This window comes from Siphateles boraxobius, unplaced genomic scaffold, assembly GCF_051911475.1.
Source record: "Siphateles boraxobius isolate OS27281-9 unplaced genomic scaffold, OSU_SipBor_1 41, whole genome shotgun sequence".
In the NCBI taxonomy this organism is placed as follows: domain Eukaryota; kingdom Metazoa; phylum Chordata; class Actinopteri; order Cypriniformes; family Leuciscidae; genus Siphateles; species Siphateles boraxobius.
Window position 1 is genome coordinate 15939178 of NW_027509042.1, and position 20906 is coordinate 15960083.

At 38.9% G+C, this 20906-nt stretch overlaps 1 protein-coding gene across 1 annotated transcript; it reads left to right on the forward strand.

The window, feature by feature from the left end:
- The first annotated feature begins 298 nt into the window (after positions 1-298).
- Positions 299-18679, forward strand: adcyap1r1b (adenylate cyclase activating polypeptide 1b (pituitary) receptor type I). Its single transcript, XM_077198629.1, has 13 exons — positions 299-461; positions 9186-9282; positions 12822-12932; positions 13561-13661; positions 13859-13956; positions 14758-14890; positions 15999-16152; positions 16241-16301; positions 16408-16477; positions 16606-16697; positions 16800-16929; positions 17276-17317; positions 18351-18679. Exons 1-13 carry the CDS (start codon positions 402-404, stop codon positions 18537-18539), a joined length of 1338 nt encoding a protein of 445 aa, XP_077054744.1. The 5' UTR covers positions 299-401; the 3' UTR covers positions 18540-18679.
- The last annotated feature ends 2227 nt before the right edge of the window (positions 18680-20906 follow it).

The window sequence follows — 20906 nt, forward strand, 5'->3', positions numbered from 1 at the left end:
GATAAATGAGACTAAATGGCATGGAAAAAAGTTTCTTAGACAATTTTAATTCAAGACTGTTAGTCCCTGGGACATTAAAATGTACTTTTCAGCTTGATTGCATTTCTTCACCCGTGTCTTGGTTAGCAGAGTCTGAACTCACTTTCACTAGTGAGGAAAAGGGTGGTCCTTGCAAGGTTAGAGAGCTCTTGATGTTTGAAATTTTTTACAGTTTGAATGAATGCCTCAACTGGATTAAGCAGAAACTAAATTCTCACTTGCATCTAAAAATTTGTTTTTTTACAGATCGTATGATGATTTGAAGAACTGCAGCATTTTCCCAGTGAATCTGTTTACCATCCAGCACTTAGTTGTCCTCCTCTGCTGCTGGCGGATATAATAGCATCAGTGCTCCAGACAAAATGGCTTCCACAGTGAGAAAATGTCAGCACCTGTTTTTAGCACTCATCCTTCTCCCTTTGGTAAGCTATGTGCATATTTTATTATATATAAACAAGGCAGATTCAATAAATTAATAGATCTGAATTGCATGAAAGTAAACATGATGGAATTGAAAAGCACAAAACATTCCAAATTGTAAAATAAAGACTGACTAGCCTAAGAAGAGATATACAAGGCTTCAGAGAAGAAATATTCTGAAGAGCTGAATAGAGACTGTGTGAAAGAAAGAGGAAGAGAGAGAGACTGAGCGTGAGAGAAAATGTTAGCAGGGTGGGGTCTGGGGGAGAAAAAGAGACCCCTGCACATCCTTTTTCATCCTCTTTCTCTTCTTATTGCTTTCTGTGAATAATCCACATGCAATCTGTCAAATCTAGCTGCCTTTATTGTTTCCTGGATGACTGCTCGTGTCATACACATGGTATCCTCTTATAACTGAGGGGAGAAGTGCCATCTTGGTTTACATGAAGAACCATTCTCTCTTTGGTCTACTGTCTGTGCCTCCAGCTGAGGAGAAACAAATGTCCAAGGGCAATTTACGTCACATATACACTGGCACTTAGATGCTTCCTGGCATCGCATGATCATTGGCACCAGACAGGCCAAATGTAAACTGTCCATGAGCCAAAACAGTTATGGTACAGTGAGTACTTCAAGCAACAAATAAGGCCATGCTGTTTTATTTCACATTATGTTAACAATACAAACTGGCAGTGGCATTGCAATGGAACATTTACAAAATGTCATACTCCTGTTCTGTCTCAGTTAGCAGTTTTTAATATGACCATTGCAGGATAAAAAAAATGTTACTTCAGTTGACAAAAAATGCTTAAAAATATCTGCCAGTGACTTTTTATGAAAGAAAGTCAAAAACATGCAAAAACTAAAGGCAAAATTAACCTTCATTATCATTAACAAATGTGTAAAAACAAATAGAAAATGCTATAAATGACAATTGAGCAATTAGGTGGAGCGCAATACCATATACAACACATTGAAATTACTAAAAATATAAGTGTCAGGATTATGTTTGTTTTTGATCTGTCTCCCTGTTTTGTTCATGTCTGAGTTTCACCTGTTCCTTTGTTCAGTTTCCCGCCTTTGTTCAGTTTCCATGGTTACCGTCATGATTAGTTCATTGGTTCCAGTCTCTGTTATGTTTAGATGTGTTTGCACTGCCTGTTTGCTTGATTTTTGAGTAAGAATTAAACTTATTAGTATTTTGTGAAAACCTGAGTCTTCTGTCGTCAGCTTCCCTGCATCCATCGTTACAATAAGAAACTATGCACAATAGGGATATATAATATCCATTAATATGAATATGATTTTGCCTTTATATAGCAAAATCTAGGTCATTACATATTCATATATAAAGTATTTATTATTTTATAATAGAAAGTCATTTATAACTGGTATTAGACCTAACTACGAATTAATAACACTTAACCCCACACATATAATTGTTTATCAGAAAATTCTAAAATATAGATTTTAGATGGTTTAGGTTTGATTTTGATTCCCTTGTTTATGTTAATACTCATGGTAATCTAAGCTTAAAAGAAAAGAGTTTCCCTACAGACTAAACTAATCCCACAACACACTCCTTAAAATTCCAGTTAATCTGGAGATTACTGAAGTGATACAATGTATGGGATTATTGTTATAGGAGAAAAACAAATAAAACTTGCATTGAGTATCTCCCTTCTTCTCCTACTCCCCTCTATGTTTTCAGCAAAAAAACGACATGAGCTGTTTCATTTAAGCTGAAGTATGTATGTTAAAACACCTATCAACTTCTATCCCTTAATATGCAGAAACAACTATAAATACAACTATAAACTATAGAAAATATTTATTTATTTATTTGTTTTGTTTGTTTGTCTTTTAATTGAGTGTAAATGCTATGTGACATTCCCAGGCAGTGATAGCCATACTGAAGAACACACACACAGAAAAAAAAAAAAAAAGTCTGTTCCATAAATGAATGTGTTCATCATTTTAGTGAAGGATTGAGGGGACAAAATGGGAAAGAAAAAATATAGATTGACAGCAAAAAGAGCTGGAGGAAAAAAGAAAAAAAGAAAGAAACTGGGAATAAACTAGTTCTAAGGATTTGCTTTTTTGTGTGTGATTTTTTTTATGTTGCTGTCATGATGTAGGAGTAAATTACGTAGTCTCTTTATGATGGAAATCAGCTCTGTTGCAGCCAGGGTGAGAACTTACACAGTTCTCATGAATATTAATGCAGGTGCTCAAGTTTATTACATGTTGCTCATGTTTTCAAGGCAACACACAAGGAGCATGTTGCTCTGAGACCAGTTATCGCACTAACTACAATCTCAGGGGTTAAATCAGCAGTAAAAGGGAGGGTTTCAACAGTGAATAGTTTCCTTTGAGGGAACTCGCGCTGCGTCGATGAAGCTTTGGGAACGCCCCTGCGTGATTGCATCTGAAGCACTTGTGTCAACTAGTCCAATGGCGAGAGTGAGCATCACGGTTGGGTGACGTCACTACCAGGAAAGGATAAAAGCACATCCGGTCTGACCGGCATTTGCTTCTGTGCCTCAGCAAGCGCTCTGTGTTCATACTGTCTGTCTTATTTATTGTTGTCTGTTACTATATCAGTCACAAGCATAGATATTATGGCGGAGTTAGATTGTGTGTTCCTCCCTGCCCTCGTTTCTTTACGGGTGGGAGGATAGACACAATTTATGTGTTGCTTTGTTTGGAATGGAGCATGATCTGTCAGCGCTCGACGGCACTGACTATGAGCATTGCGAGTCACTATCGCTTTACCCGCTCTGTCACTCTTTGAGGAGGGTGTTCAAGCTCACGTTCTTCGCAGTACCGGCCCGTTGTTGCCGAGGCAGCATGGAAGGTGGTATTGTGGGGTTCGCAAATGGATCTCGCGGAGGGGTTCGAGACAGGCTCCGCCTTTTCTCTGCCTTCACCTGGGGGATCCAGCGCTCTCTCTCTCTGGGATCGAAAGCCCGTGCCGTGGCTTCTTCCGCCCTGGTAGAGAGCCCAGTGTTTCTAAAGTCTATCTCTGAGGAGGTAGAGGTGCTGAGCATCGATGCAGGGGAATAAAAACTCACCACCCTCATCTATGAAGAGCATGTTAGAAGAAAAGTCATGTAGCTCTGTATAAAAATGAAAATACGGGCTGTGTTTATTCATAAAAATTTCCAATGTGCATATGTGTGCACTATCGGGTGCACTATCGTCACGGCTTTAGGCTCCCCTTAAAGCTCTGCATTACCCTCCAGGCCAGTTAGAACTACTATGGCACTGGTGAGTAAGGCGTATATGGGGGGCTGCTGGGCAGAGCAGCCCCAGCCATTAACAAACTCCTTGTACAGGATAGAGTGTCATTTCCTGTGCTCCCCCTCAAAAAAAGGAGTGGTGTACACCTCAGTATACGGTGTCCGCCCCACCTCGGTGCCTCGGGGTGCAGCCGTTTTCAATGAGCATATGGCTCAGTGTCACAACAACGCTGCGTCAAAATCGCACCCTCTGAGGGGGGTTCAAAAACAGTCAGTTTGGTTGTTTCCTGCCAGTATGCTACAGGTCACCGAAGTGGCTCTTCCAATTACACCAGAGGCCAGTCTCGAGAGGCTGGTTACCTTAGTAGACTATCTGGCAGAATGGAAGAATCTGCCAAATATATCTCAGTGTGTCCTGCAGATCATAGAGTAAGGCTACAGAATCCAGTTCGGTTCTCGTCCGCCACACTACAACGGTGTGTTGCTCAAGTAAGTGCATCCCGAGCAGGCCCTAGTAATGGAGCAAGAAGAGAAAACTCTGTTAGCAGGTGTATTCACCCGACAGAGAATCCGGTTTTAACAGCCGTTACTTCATTGTTCCAAAAAATTGAGGGGGGTGTTGTGTCCTATACTAGATCTCAGTTGAATCATGCAGTCAAGAAACTCAAGTTCAAAATGCTGACACTCAAACAGATCGTGACTCAAATACGATCCGAGGACTGGTTTGTCACGATAGATCTAAAAGACGCATACTTCCATGTCTCCATGGTTCCTGAGGTTTTCTTTCGGGGGCAAAGAATACCAATATCGGGTGCTTCCATTCGGTCTAGCTCTATCACCCCACACATTCACCAAATGCGTAGATGCAGCTCTTACCCCCCTCAGGCTGCAGGGCATCCGCATTTTGAACTACACAGACGACTGGCTGATTCTAGCGGAGTCAGAGCAGTTGGCGGTTCGGCATCAAGATGTCGTCCTCGCAAACATGCATAAATTGGGGTTGAGACTCAATGCCAAGAAGAGTGTGCTTTCTCCACTACAGATAACCACTTTCCTTGGTGTGGTTTGGGATTCAGTCGTGATGCGAGTCGTTATATCGCCCCCTCATGTAGCTGCTATCCTCACAGCCACGAAAGAGTTAAAGCTAATCCAGTCACGCACTGTGAAACAGTTTCAAAGGCTGTTAGGCCTCATGGCAGGGGTGTCCAATGTGATACCCTTTGGCCTGCTGTATATGAGACCTTTGCAGTGGTGGCTCAGGACCAAAGGGTTCTCCCCGAGGGGAAACCCAGTTCGTATGATCAAGATCACGCTGCAATGTCGCCACACCTTGGTTATATGGAGGACACCTTGGCTCCTATCCCAGGGTCCAGTGTTAGGAGCTCTTTGCCATCGAGTTGCGCTCTCGACAGATGCTTCCCTCACTGGCTGGGGAGCTGTAACGGAAGGCAGCTCAGCTCAGGGTCTCTGGAGGAGTCATCATCTTTCGTGGCACATAATTTGCCTGGAGATGATGGCAGTCTTCAATGCGTTGAGACACTTCCTCCCGGACCTGAGGTATCATCATGTGCTTGTCCGGTCAGACAACACATCGGTGGTCTTCTATATAAATCATCAAGGCGATCTGCGTTCACGTCCACTATGCAAAACTGGTGCACTAGATTCTCTTGTGGTCCCTAGGGATAATCTGGGGCATCAGAATGTAGGAGCAGACATCCTGTTGAGGCAGGGGCTGAGGCCCGGGTAATGGAGGCTCCACACCGAGGTGGTCGGGCACATTTGGGGGGTTTATGGCCAGGCACAAATGGATCTGTTCGCGGATCGCTCCCTTGGGGCTGGACGTTGTGGTATAGACATGGCCGAGGCTACGTCCGTACGTTTTTTCCAGATTACTCTGCTCCCAGGAATTCTGGAGAAGGTCCGCCGGGATGGAATAAGTCTACTAGTAGAACCGTACTGGCCGAGTTGACTGGTTCTCGGACCTGGTGTCCCTCCTCGACGGCTCTCCCTTGGAGATTCCAGTCAGGAGGGACCTTCGATCTCAAGTAGGAGGGGTGACCCTACAAGATCACCCCAGCCCAGAGATATGGAAACTCGGGGTTTGGCCTCTGAGGGGGCCCAACACATAGACGTTGGTCTCTCAACTGAGGTTGTGGAGACCATTCTTTACTCCAGAACTCCATCCACGAGGAAACTGAATGTATTGAAGAGATGGGTTTTCACTTCATAGTGCAGATCTCGGACAGTGGGACACAGTTAACTGCCTCATTGGTACAGTGCTGGAGCTACTGCGGGTTCGTTTTTCCACAGGGTTATCCCCTTCCACACTGAAGGTGTACGTGGCGCCCTTAGTGCCTACCATGTCCCTTTTCGTGGTGTATAAATTGGTAATGTGAAAGCTGTCATGCGGACCCAGGAGTGTATTGGGGTACTGAACCCGAGACTACCTGTAGGAGGTGGTCTGAGTTCAGTTGCACTGGAACTGTGGCGTGATTCACGTGAATGTGAAAGCAACACGGACTCGGGTGTGAGCTTGTTTAGGAAGTAAAGTAGCCTGCATATGCATTTTATCTGATCATGGCATCACTAGTTCAACAAAACACATGTAAGGGATGACAGTGGTGATGGTTTAATTTGGATTCAAGCGAAAGTGAGTGTGCAGTGTAATCGTATATAGTGAGTGCAATAAAAGCGGCAAATTAATTCCCTCTCCCCACCTACATTTCCTGCAAGTACTGAGTCCCAAACCCACAACCTTTGGGTTACAAGTCCACTCGATAGAATCAAATTGAGTGTGAAATCAGACAGGGTCTGTAACACTTTTGTACAGCCCCTAAAGTGTTAATATTTTATCATTTGATCTGACAAGAAAATACATTTTCTCCAAAGGGGAGAGCAATTCACAATTCAGAATTAAGTCTCAAGTCCCTACCATCAAGTCGCAGTGTGCATAAACCAAGTAAGTCAAGTCAGTGACTCACTTCAAGCAAGAGAAGTCGAGTCCTGCTAAAGATCTTTAAATCAACCACTAGAATACTCAGGAGAATAACAGGGAACCACAAACGTGTAGCCAGGGGATCCATGCTGATGGTGAAGGGGCCCGAGATGGAGCCAAAGAGTTGTACGGAGTAAGCAGTGAAGGCAGAGCCGAGGAGCTGCAAGGAACATTAGGAGAGACCTGAGTGTGTCAGATAAGAGATAAAATGTGCAGGAAGGTGATCCTCTCTCAACAGTGGCATCTGTCCGATGATGTCATTCATCCCACTACAGCTTGAGCCGTTTCAAAGTTTCATCATCTCAGTGTGCCTCGTGGTTTAGCTTCAGGAATACCTCCACGTATTTCACCAGTTAGCAACCGTTCTGCAGGTGAGATTATAATGAGATTAGAAATTTAAATATCACATTTTGAATTTAGAAACATGAAATGACCGTAGGTGGCTGCAAGAACCATTTATTCAGCTGATTCTTGTAAAGTGTTGACAGTTGTCAGTGGCATTGATATTGATAAAATCTTATCATTTCCCATCCCTAGACTCAAGTCAGACTTGAGTCAAGTCATGTTATGTTAAGTTCACACTACAGGATTTTAAGCCCGATTTGCAAGTCAATGAGCTCGGCGACAGGTCAGGCTGTGATCGGGGGAAAATCATTGGATGATCAGCGTTTTCCAATCTTTATGTGTGAACTACTCAATGATGCATCAAATAGGCTCTCCCAGACAAATATCATGCATGTTAAATATCTGGAGCTGTTGGCCGACTTGACATCCTGTGGTGTTAAGTGTCGCGACTAGCTACAGCCAATGAGAGAGCAAGGCATGGGTTGAGGTCACCAGAAGAAAAACAGCAGCAGCAACATGCCAAACCCTAACACGAGCAGGCAGCTACTTTTTTATTATAAACATGTTATACTCACCTCCAACTCTCTCTGTAGCACAAACAATCCCTGCTGCCCACATCTGCTGATCCACTCTTTCACCTATATTCTTTGTTTTTTTCCTCTTTTTTCTGGATTTAAACTTTGTTGAAGTGGAAGAGCTTGCAGGGCTATTGTATTCCCGACGTCCATATTCAAATAAACAACCCCTGTTTCACACCATTTCCCAGGGTCCAGTTCTCACTATTAAATAGTTGCTTATATGGCATGCATATTACTAGGTTATTGACTGTTTATTAGTACTTATAAAGCACATATTATTGCCTTGTTCTGCATGACCATATTCCACATCCCTTAATCCTACCCAATACCTAAACTTAACTACTGCCTTACTAACTATTAATAAGCAATAATTAGGAGGCAAATTATTGAGCCAAAAGTCATAGTTAATAGTTAGTTAATAGTGAGAATTGGACCCTAAACTAAAGTGTGACCCAAAGTTTGCTTAAAGGATTGTCAAACAATACCTCTGATACATAAACAATTCCTAACACATAGGCCTTAACTACGAGTGTAAACACACAACTGTAACCCTAGTTGACAAACACAAACAACGCTGCTGCGCACATGTGTGCGTAAGATCCACTCTAACTGACAGAATGAATTTGTATATGTTGCAAATGTTCAACTGGATGGAGAACACTACCTCATGTGAGAAGAAAACTATGTAGCTTACTGTGGAACATTACTCAATAGTGTTTTTATACAAAGATATAAAATTAATGGCCTGGTAGATACATAATGTAGGAAGGAGAGATTTCTTAAAGCTTACACTGAGTGGGAGAGATACGAAGGAACATACGTTTGGATTGGTTCAGAAATTTCATTTGACCCTGGGCTAAAGATATTTAATGTCTTGTGTGTGGGTGTGTGTACTATTGTCTCTATTTGAAAACTGTTTAAATTTAAGATAAGCAATATTCAAGAACTGCTAGGAGTAAGCAGCAGGTTATGTATATATACATATATACTTTTTTTGTTTTTGTTTTTTACACAAATTTAAATAATATAATATAAAATCTCATAGTTTTAAGTGTTACAAGCTGAGACTTAAGCTTTATCTGTTCATTTGACAAGGGAAAGTGTGTGATTGTCAGGCAAAATGATAATTTAAATTTGCATTTAACAGTTTTTGAATAACACTGGAACTGTTTAGGATGTAGATCATCTCTAGTAGCCTCGCTACAAATTGTACATTTATGCTCTTGAAGAGCCTAAACACTGCAGCCGCAGAATACAGTTGTCAGTCCTGTATTTGATTGCCAACCTTTATGTTCTCACACAGTTCAGTTATTTATGAGAGTGACAACCCCATTCTATAAGCAAACTCATAAATTTTTCCGACTCACAATCACAACAGTATTTCTCGGCAGTCCCCATGTGAGAACGGAACCATACTGTAAAATTATCTGAAATTGCATTCTCTCCGAGTAGGTACTTTTTTTGAACAAGTACTTATGGGACCATAACAAAGTACGTACTGAACAGCTACTGTGTCTAACATTTTACTTACTCACTCACTCACATTTCACTTCTACTGATCTACAGATCTACTGCATGCATCCAGACTGTGTCATTCAGTTAGAGAAAGAGAAGTGCATGGAAAGGATGGCCATGGATGACCCCAGCAGTGAACCTGAATTAGGTAAGTGTACGGTCTGTGTATGTGCCCTTACTTAGCAATAGTTCAGGCTAGAGACAAATTTGTCTCAGGAACTCACCCAGTCACCAACAATCCTCACCATGATCGAACAAACAAATATGTGAGTCTGTGTAAGCCTTGGTTATGAGGGGGTGGTACTTATTATTTGTCAGACTGTGTATGCATAGCCTACTATTTTGATCCACACATTTTTAATTTAAGAGCCACACATAAATGTTGCATGTTTCTGCTATATGCAGTGCAAGCTATTAGTGTTTAGCTGTAAATGGAAGCAATAGATATACTTGAAACTGCTGTTTTAGTCATCTAAATATAGAATACTTGCAGTTATTCATAGCTATAATAAGAAACGTTTTAAATAAGATTTAAAATGAGTTTCAGTTTAGATTAGGTATTTCACAAGTGATCTGAAATAAATGGGTGACGAAATTAAACCTAATACTGTCAGACTATAAGCTGAAGAATTTAAGACACTGTGATGGTCTGTTTGCAGGAAATGGGGGCACGATCATAAGCTCAGAGCTCTTCCAGAACGGATTCTGACACCCCTGCAGTGCTGTATGCATGTGGCATTGATCATAATCCTTTGGGCAGTCACAATCACAGACAGTAATGAGATACTGACATTTTGATTTGACAAGTAGCTGTCCTAGTGAATGGACTCATGCGTTAATATGTAACTAGAGCTGCCCACAGTTTTAGGCTATAAGCTGAACAGAATGCTGAGATGTACATAGAGCAAATAAATACAGAAAACACACAATACACAAGACTATTTGCAACTGTCAGTGGATGGTATGGGCTACAAGCTTATTTACATCACTTCATCTTTATCCAATTATTTTGCCTTAACTTACTAATTTACGTTACCTACGTTAAGCTGCTTAAAACAAGCACTGATTGGACCATTGGCTCTTTGAATCATGTATTTCATAAGTAGCCAAAAATTCTCCTACAATATGGAATGCCTGCGATGTGTTGTGTTTCTGGAAGATTCTGGAGAACAGAGACAAACAGCCCTGTCTTTTATCTAATCATGCATCTGTGTCTAATTTACACAAGTAATTAAGGCTGCCCTCAGGAGAGGAATCATGATTTGTCATTTTGTGTGATCGTTGTAATGTTTTCCTGGAAGTAAAATGTCCTCCTTGCATCCCCCAAAATTGAATGTTTAATTTCTTAAACTATAATAATAATAATTTATATGTTTGTAGGATAATCTCCCAGCAGTAGCTATCTTACATCAAACTCTTCACTTTTCATACTGTCTTTGGACTGTGCTATAGTCATGTTTATGGCCAACTAAACGGACAAGACATTGGAATATAATTTTTGGCCATTCAGCCATTTTATGGGCTTTACCCAGTTTCTAAAGCTTGCTCAAGTACAAGTTCCTCATTTGGGTCTGTGTTTGGCACTGCTACAAAGAAAATGAGATTGATACTGTATAAATACCTAACATGACAGACAATAAAAAGTGTTTGACAGTTATCAGTCTTTAATGGTTTCTCAGTGCCAGCTCTTGAGTGATACATGTCAATTTGCTTTAAGCAATCAGATGATACTGCTGGGGGTCCATCAATTATTTGTCTCAAACAATTTTCAAAAAATATAATTATGCATTAAACCAAATCTTATGTTTAATAGTTAATAGTTAACTTCAATAGCAAAACAGAAAATGTGCAATTTCTATAATTATTTTAATGGCTCTGCAATGTAAATAACATGACAAAGTATAGAAATACAATATGATACTAGGCGGCGCATGTTATTATGCATCTGGATTACAGTGCAACCCAGTTTTATATAATATCTCACAGAAGTTGATCTTTCTATCCATTAAAGCAGTGATTCTCAACCATAGGGCCGAGACCCACTGGTACTAAGCAGCAAATATTTAATATTTTAGTGGACGTAATATTTCTCATTTTAATTCATTCCCTCAACAACTTATAATTTCTAGACCTGGAAAATATTAATATATAAAAAAATTAAGAAAATGTTAAAAAGTCAAGGACATTTTTGTAATGAATATCATTTTTCAAGTTATGTTGAGCTCTAAATAATATTATCAGGTAGAAATTGCTATTTGTGAGGAAAAGTTAAAAAAAAGTTAAAAAAATAATATATATATATATATATATATATATATATATATATAATCACAATAAACTAGAAAAGTCATGTAAGTTTGGTAATAAACCTTGAAAAACATTTAGTTGAAACCTCGGAATTAAGAAAGTTTTCAATACTAAATATAAGTATTACAAATATAATATATAACTTTTATATACATATTTAAATATTGTAAATACAAAGTTGAGTAAGTTTATTATTTCAGTAGAACTACAACAAAAAAAAGAAAGAAATAAACTCAACAACTGATTCTGTGAGTGTCGTCAGTGTTGGTTACCTTTGTTGCAGACTGTTATAATTCATGAAACAAAATGTTTGAGTGGTTGGCTTGAGAAGCAGGGTGTTTAAAACACTTGCTTGGCCTTTTGTTATTATAAATGTTTGACATTTACGCAGACCACCAAGAAGCAAATGTCAAACTCACGTTGTTTGAATTTATGCATGTAATTTAGAGTAAACACTTGGACAGTTTATTAGGCTGCAGTGAAGGCTGTTATGTGTAAGCTTTACTAATAAGAATGTACGGATACAAATGGAATGGAAACAGAACATTTCCAATACTGTAAAGTAACTAGATTTTAATGAAGTCTTTGCAAGAATGTCTTGGTAATATTTCAAAAGCACTGTGATAACATTCTAATATTTGCAGAGGAAAAACACAGCTGGCAGATGCTGTCCTATCCATGCAAATCAAGATCCGCAGTGCACACACACACACACACACACACACACACACACACACACACACACACACACACACACACACACACACACACACACACACACACACACACACACACACACACACACACACACACACACACACACACACACGTGCTCTCTTTACTCTTTTCTCTTTGGGTCCTTAATCCTTGATGGAGACGATAAGATGCTTTAGCATCACATGGTTAGTTCACTGCAAAGGGATAAATAAATAAGATAAGATGTTCTGCTTGCTCATATACACAAACAAAGGTTTTCTAGTTATTCTTACATTTAATTAGAAAAAAATATATATTAATTTCAGTATCGAAAAACAACTCTATTTTTATGTATTTACTGAATTTGAGCATTTTCTTCAACATAATAGACCTTAAATACACCATATTTTTATTGCATGCATGCTAAAATGCTGTGGCATTGTTTTGATTGAATTCCTATAATCTATTTCCTTACCGGAGCAGATGGAAGTCTATTTTTGTTGCTTGTCATTTGCGCTGATTTTCTTAAGAATGGCTGTCAAGTAGCACACCTAAATATATCTTAAACTAGGCTGTTCTATTCTCAGGTCCCGTAAATACCCCAATAAAAACTGGTTCAGAAGCAGAGTTACCAGAGATTTCAACTAGTTATGATACTCCTTGTCTTCTTTTTTAATCTTCTAGTCTGCCGATGGATGTGGGACAACCTTACTTGCTGGCAGCCAGCAAAAATTGGACAAGTGGTCTGGATGCCCTGTCCTGAACTATTTGAAGTCATGAATGAAGAACATGACGGTGAGCATGAATGAAACCTCAAATTGTTAGGTTTATTGAGAAGAGTTGTGCTTTTAAGTAATATATACATAAAAGACTATATACATAAAGAGGAAAATAAAATGGAGGGAAACTAGGGAATCAGGCCTTATCTAGAGAGCCGGATTATCATAAAGGCCTCTTTTGACTTAGTTAGGAACCACCCAAAAACACCCTGGCAACTCCATTATGCACTACAAACCACTCAGAATACTTTAGCAACCACATAGTCACACTTTGGAAATATTTATAAGAAATATTTGAATTGAGATTAACAGTACGAATTTGCTTACTCAAATATTTAAAATTATAAGCAATTAAAATGTATGAGTACAAACTTTGAATTTCTTAACCTAATTTTTTTATGTAACAGATTACCTCAAATTTTATTTTATTTTTTCCAACTTATTTGGTTTAACACCGAGGGCAACATTACTAATTTGTGTTTAAGTTTTTCATCTATATTTATTTGAGCGTTGACTAATGATTTTTTAAATTATTATTTTAGTTAACCATAACAGCACTGCTTGTTTATGTTTATTTGATTTTATTATTATTCGGTCTCATTTTCTCAAAGAAATGTATTGTATTTTTTTGCACCTTTTGTTAGAGTTTGGAAAAGTGAGTCGTAACTGCACTGAGTATGGCTGGTCAGAGATGTTCCCTCACTACGTTGATGTTTGCCCTTTTAATGAAAATGGAACAACTCTAGTAAGCTCCCTTCACATTTCCTGCTTTCTACTTCTTCTTCTGTATGCCCATAGAAGACTCCTAACCCCCTTAGCCTCTAAAGAAATCTCTAAAGAATTATTTCTGTATTTAGTGTAAAGTATTCATTAGAGGTGGGCTTTATCATTTACTGTATCATGTTTGAATTAGCTGACAGTATTTTTTACTCTTTGTTGCAGGACATGTACTATGCGTCTGTAAAGGCTCTGTACACTGTGGGCTACAGCACTTCGCTGGTGTCTCTCACCACTGCCATGGTCATTCTCTGCAGGTTCAGGTGAGAGGTCAGAAAGAGGTCACGAGCACATGTGTCTTAGTGACGTGTTTAGAAAAACACCTGCATATAGAGTGGTTTCACTAACAGGCGTTTTGATGCACAATTATAAATATAATTTGGGGCATAATGATTTAATACATTAAAGCTCCTGAAATTAGAATCTAATAAGTGAGCAGATATTTTTTTTTGAATATTTAAATGTCTATGTAATAATATGATATGGAACCAATATACCAAGATGTACAAACAAGATGCACTTAAATATACATTCAAAAGTTTGGAGTCAGTTTTTTGTTTGTTTTTGGAATGATATCTTATTTAGCAAATTACATTTATAGTCCTCTATTTCAAATAAATGCTGTTCTTTTGAGCTTTCTTTATATCAAAGAATCCTGAAAAAAAGTATTATGGTTTCCACAAAAAGATATTAAGCAGCATATCTGATTTCAAAATGGACAATAATAATAATAAATGTTTCTTGAGCACCAAGTCAGCATATTAGAATGATTTCTGAAGGATTATGTGAATGAAGACTGGAGTATGCTGAAAATTCAGCTTTGTCATCACAGGAATAAATTATACATTTTGAAAATATTCAAATAGAATAAAAGTTATAAAAAAAATTTAGGCTTACTACATTTTTTGATCTGCCATAAAAGCAACCTTGGTGAGCACAAGAGATTTCTATCAAAAACATTAAAATCCCTTGCCAACCCCAAACATGTGAATGGCAGTGTACATGTAGGATGGGTTTTTATTACATTTTAATGTAATATTTCTTTATTACGATTTTACCCACAGGAAGCTACATTGCACCAGGAATTTCATTCATATGAACTTGTTTGTGTCCTTCATCCTGAGGGCCGTCTCAGTCTTCATTAAAGACGGCATTTTATATGCCGAGGAGGACAGCAGCCATTGCTTTACACACACCGTGAGTCTCAGTCTCTCTCCCATTTACATCGCACACAAATACCCAAGCAGTCATGGTGATGGGCCCATTAACATCCCGGGTTGCGCATGTCATTTCTTTGTGGAAGGAATTAGTCTCAGAATGACACGTTTGTGTTGCTGTTATGTGCTTTAATTTGCTTCAGATAATGAGGTCTCTGCAGTCACCTCAAAGTTGCTTTTTGCATGGCCAACTAGCTTAATGTGCTTTGAATGTTTCCCAGGGAAACTTTCCCTGTGCAACAGCTCTTCTGTTTTTAAAGGGATAGTGACGGTGGCCGAGAGAGCTCAACACGCTGCAACTGAAGAAAACACATGAAAATAGAAAAACACCCGCAAATTAAGAAAACATCTTCATCAGTTTTACAACACATGAGTGCTCCAAATACTCGCAACACAACCAAATACAGAAACGCGCTGCAGATATAACATAACACAACAGGAATGTTTCTAGGGGACCCCAATAAGTGACGAACCCGGCTGGGACCTGCTTATAGCTCAAAGTCTACTTTTTTGTTTTAACTTTTTTTTTTTTTGCAAAACATACCATACTTAAACTCTTTCCCCACCTGCATTTTTGACAATTTTCACAAAAATACTTTTGTATTCTGCCTCCAGAATACTTTGATGAATATCTGAATAATTATGCAATATAAAAAACTTGAATGTGAGTATGGTTTCATAAAAAAGTGACATTTCTCATATTCATGTATTCTCATGACTGTATTCTTGCACAGTCCTATCTCGTCCTGGGTCGACATTGCATTCACTTTCATTCATACATTAGACCGTTTTAATTTATATGCTGTTTAATGTAGGTGATTGAGTTATCATATGCATGATTACACATGATGTCGAGTTTCTGCATCTCTTCTTTGCAGTTCGCATGTATTTTTATCAGGAAATGCAGTCCTCATTCAGAACAGAAGATGTGTAAAACGCCCCCTATAACCCTATAAAATGGAAAGCCGGAAAATTCCGCCAATGGCGGGAAGCGTTTTCTCACAAATGACGGAACTATCCAGTGAGAATATGTAAATACAAATTCATTTTGATGATGCGGTATTCACCCCAAGTTTTTGTTTCTGCAGGTGGAGTGTAAGGCGGTGATGGTATTTTTTCATTATTGTGTTTTGTCAAACTACTTTTGGCTGTTCATCGAGGGATTGTATCTCTTTACTCTGCTCGTTGAGACATTCTTTCCAGAGAAAAGATACTTCTACTGGTACACCATTATTGGATGGGGTACGACCCAAAATTACACCCTTTAACACATACATACAAGTGTTTGTAAGTGAAATTAAGTTTTTTTCATTTGCCCATGTTTTCTCAGGTACTCCAACAATATGTGTGGCTGTCTGGGCTGTCTTAAGAGCTCATTTTGATAACATTGGGTAAGATGAAGGATGTATTTGTCATATCTATAATTATGATATTTAATAAATAAATCAATGGGGTGAAAACTGATCAAATTGGCTAAATATCTGACGTTGCCTGCAGTTGCTGGGATATTAATGACAATGCTGCCATCTGGTGGGTGATCAAGGGTCCTGTTCTCGCCTCCATTATGGTACGGCTATAATATTCCCTCTCAAAAGAATTTTGACTGTAATATTAAGCTATAGCATTATTGTATTGATTCAGCAGGACAGAACTAAATATACACCATATCTCTTTTTTTTTTTTTTGGACGCTCAGATCAACTTTATACTCTTTATTGGCATCATTATAATCCTGGTGCAGAAGCTGCAGTCTCCAGATATTGGAGGGAATGAGTCCAGCATTTATCTGTTAGTAATATACATATTGTGCTTATATATTTATATTTCTAAGTTTAGCACTATTCTTTTGAGTTGGGGAGTCACATGATTGGTGTGTTGTGTGATTGACAGGCGTCTGGCCCGCTCCACTCTTCTCCTCATTCCTCTATTTGGAATCCACTATACCATATTTGCGCTCACTCCAGAAGATGTCAGCAAGAGAGAAAGACTTGTGTTTGAACTTGGTCTTGGTTCTTTTCAGGTATACCCCCCCCCCCCACCCCTTTTGCTTTCTCAGATATTACATTTTAAATACTTGCAGTGACCGACAACATTTTATTTTTGGATTTCATGTATATTCTGTACTATGTAGTGTGTGGTCTGTTGGTTAACATTTAGTAAGAACTAAAAAAAGTATTAATTTGTCCACTTTATTTTATCTGATGATATATTATTAGATTAAACAAGATTATAATAATTGCAACTTTTGCCCAACTAAACTTCAAATAATTTGACTGTTTTAAGTTGCTTTTATAATACCTTTTCTGATAATTCAACAGCCTGTTGTCAATTATTCCTTACTTAGGCTAAACAACTTTTCTTTTCAGGGCTTTGTTGTAGCTGTACTTTACTGCTTTCTCAATGGAGAGGTAAGTCCTTTACAAATGCTACTGACAAATAGTCTTGTTATTCACACTAAGTATGAACTGATACTGTAAGCAACATTTCATTCTGATTTAGCATGGGGGGAAATTCCAGTTACCAGAATTACTAATGGATTCCTATTGACAAATTAAGATATACGTATATTCCAATAGATTAGAAAACACTCCAAAATGTTTAAGCATTGTAAGTGAGAAATGTAAAATAAATATATTACAAAAATAAGTACAATATCTCTGTTGTAATCTGTGAAATGCATAAATGTTTATTTTAATTGCATACTCTAAAACATGCTGGGTTGTTTCAACCCATGTTTGGGTCAAATATGGACGAACCTAATCATTTGGTTTACATTTGGGTTCGTCCATATTTGACCGAAACATGGGTTGAAACAACTCATAATTTTTAGAGTGAAATAAAATATTTTATTTGGGGCTGGGCAACGATTAATCACATCCAAAATAAAGGTTTGTGTTTACATAATATGTGTGTGTACCGTGTATAATTATTTTGTATAAATATAAATACACACATATCCATGTAGCATATATATTTAAGAAATATTTGCATGTATATACTGCATATATATTTATACATCATTTATATTATATATAAATATTTTATGTATAAATAACAAATTTCTCTGAAATATATACATGCATGTGTGTGTATTTATATATACAAAATAATTATACACAGTACACACACATACAGTATGTAGACAAACTTTTATTTTGGATGCGATTGATCGCGATTAACCATTGACCAGCTCTAATTTTATTATAAAATATTTTTTTTTTATTAAATCAGATTTGTTGTAAAATTTTAATAAAAGATTCTGTTTGCATAAAGAAATATCTCCAGAGGCCCTTTCACATTGCAGTGCTCATTATACCAGCATTACGTGTAAATTATTAACCAGAGCAAGTGCTTGTCCATGACCAGCATGGAAAGAGATCTGCAGATGTCCTCCTGTAGGATCCAATCAGTTTAATAACCCAGTGAAGTTTCTCCCCAAAGGTGCAGTCAGAAATCAAGCGAAAATGGCGCAGCTGGACGGTGAACCGGTATTTTGCCGTGGATATGAAGCACAGGCATCCGTCCCTGGCCAGCAGTGGTGTGAATGGAGGCACTCAGCTCTCAATCCTCAGCAAGAGCAGCTCACAGATACGCATGTCCAGCCTGCAGGCGGAAACACCAGCCACATGAGCGCTAGCTCTGAGGAACAGACTGAAGACCAAACTCCTCAAAATTAGAGCTATCAATAATCTGTCAACATCCAAGTCCTGGTTCATCTTCGTTAAAGTCTGTGTTGTGTCGGTTGAAGCTGTAATATCTGCCAACCTACCATAGATCACAGGCTTTTGCTATGGCACTCTAACCAATGATATATTGTGAGCCAAGCAAACATGGATACTTTTGATGTGGACGTATTGGATTTAATCTGAACTGAAAGGAATTGCAGGTCAAGAGGAGGTAAAGAATCCATAGCGATCCAGTGTTTAGGAGTGTTTCCATCTAGCAAGCTGAAGGTCTTGAACAAGGTGGATATATTTGTACATATCAACATTACAAGTGTCTCTCATGCTTTCTTTTCTCTGTCTGTGAAGATTCGTGACAGTTTGAGATTCTCAATATTTCATCGTCAAAAAATAAAGCTGTTGAACAGGATGACGACATTTTCCAGCGTCATTCGGGATGTGCAATATGAAACATTTTTGAAGGGGAAGAAGTTGTAATTGTAGAATGAAGGACTGCAGGAAAATCAAGTTTAAAGACAAACAATGACACATTATTTGTTGGACATGCATTGTGGACGCTTCTTGGGCAGTGTTGATATATTTTACACAGTCATGTGACATATTTCCAAAAATAACGTTCGCAAAGCAGAACTAGCATTTAAAACTTTCTTAAAACAGTAACTTATCTGAGTAGATTCCTATAATACTTCATGTGCTTCTATTTTTTTAAACAGCCGCTATACAGAAAATGTCAATTGGAATATAACAATGCAAAAAAACTCATGCCACAATATTTGGCATGAGCAGCAAAGAATTTGAATCTTTATGCTCATTTCATTGAATACATTAATTTTAACTACGCTAAATTTAATCACTGTTTGAAAGTTGATAATTGTCTTATAGCTTTTCTGACTCATAAGTTTTTATATTTCGCTCATTTTGTAACTAATTTAATGTCATAAACACATTTACAAATAGAGCACTTTTAAGATTCCAAAGATACATTTTGGGATATTTGACCCCTTAAGAATTCATTTGCCGTACTAGTTTGCAATTCTATTCAACTGAAGTCGCTGCATATGAAGAATTTCTTTTTCTTCAAAGTGCCTTTTTTTGCACAAAACAGACAATTATTTGGTTTTGCAACAACAAACCGAAACACATAACGACTCGGTTACTAACGTAACCTCGGTTCCCTGAGAGGAGGGAACGAGTATTGCGTAAGTAGCTTACGCTATGGGAAAACTCCTTTTCTCGAGAATATTGAAGTCTTTATGTAAAACGCATTGCAGCTGCACAGCAGACAGCAATGAGCGAAGGAGCTCGGTCATTGGCTGTGCTGCGGCAACTTGCTCGAACCAATGACGGGGCGACTCTGAATGCGCGACCAATGAGCTCGCCTCGCACCCGCGCGCGTCAGAGCCCGCCAAGATGGGCGTGGCCAAGAGCTATATATTGGGGGCCCCGTCATGAGAGTTCTTTAGGTTAAAACGACTGAAGCGAACTAACCAAGCACAAGCACGGCAGCTTACGCAATACTCGTTCCCTCCTCTCAGGGAACCGAGGTTACGTCAGTAACCGAGTCGTTCCCTTTCGAGAGGTCTCTCCTATTGCGTAAGTAGCTTACGCTATGGGAACACCATGCAAAACGCCGTGCGTGCTGAACTTCGCCTTATGATAGCCAGAGGCAGGTGCCTGAGCTAAAAAGCAAAGTTATCATCCAACCAGCCGGCAGAGGCGAGCTTTATATGTGGGGAAAAAAAATAAAGAGCGGCCAGAAGGCGCTCAGTGTGACACAAGCACATACATAATCTAGATACGAACTCATAGTTCTACTAGCATCATGCTGATAGTACATTGGAATGCAATGTCGGGACCTGTAGGTTGTAAAACTTGATAAATGTGGACGGTGAAGCCCAGCCTGCCGCCGCACAAATATCCTCGATCGATATCCTGCTCGACCACGCCCAGGAAGAAGCCACACTCCTGGTGGAGTGTGCTTTGACTCCCCAGGGGCATTGAAGTCCCTTGGCTTCATAAGCCAGAGCTATAGCCTCAACTATCCAGTGAGAGATTCTCTGCTTTGAAACGGCGGAACCCTTCGTACGGCCGCCAAAGCATACAAACAGTTGTTCTGTCTGTCTGAAAAGGGCAGAACGCTCCAAATACACTCTGAGAGCCCTAACGGGGCAGAGTAGGTTAGCGTCGTGTTCGTCTGCTGGAGACGATAGCGCAGTTAGGGAGATAACCTGTGCTCTGAAGGGAGTGGTGAGCACTTTAGGAATATACCCATGTTTTGGCCTAAGGACGACCCTGCAGTCGTTAGGTCTGAATT

Coding starts and splice junctions, on each gene's coding strand:
- adcyap1r1b (XM_077198629.1), top strand. CDS start 402: ATGGCTTCCACAGTGAGAAAATGTCAGCACCTGTTTTTAGCACTCATC. Junction 13,662..13,858: donor ATGAAAATGGAACAACTCTA/GTAAGCTCCCTT, acceptor TCTTTGTTGCAG/GACATGTACTATGCGTCTGT. Junction 16,302..16,407: donor GCTCATTTTGATAACATTGG/GTAAGATGAAGG, acceptor CGTTGCCTGCAG/TTGCTGGGATATTAATGACA.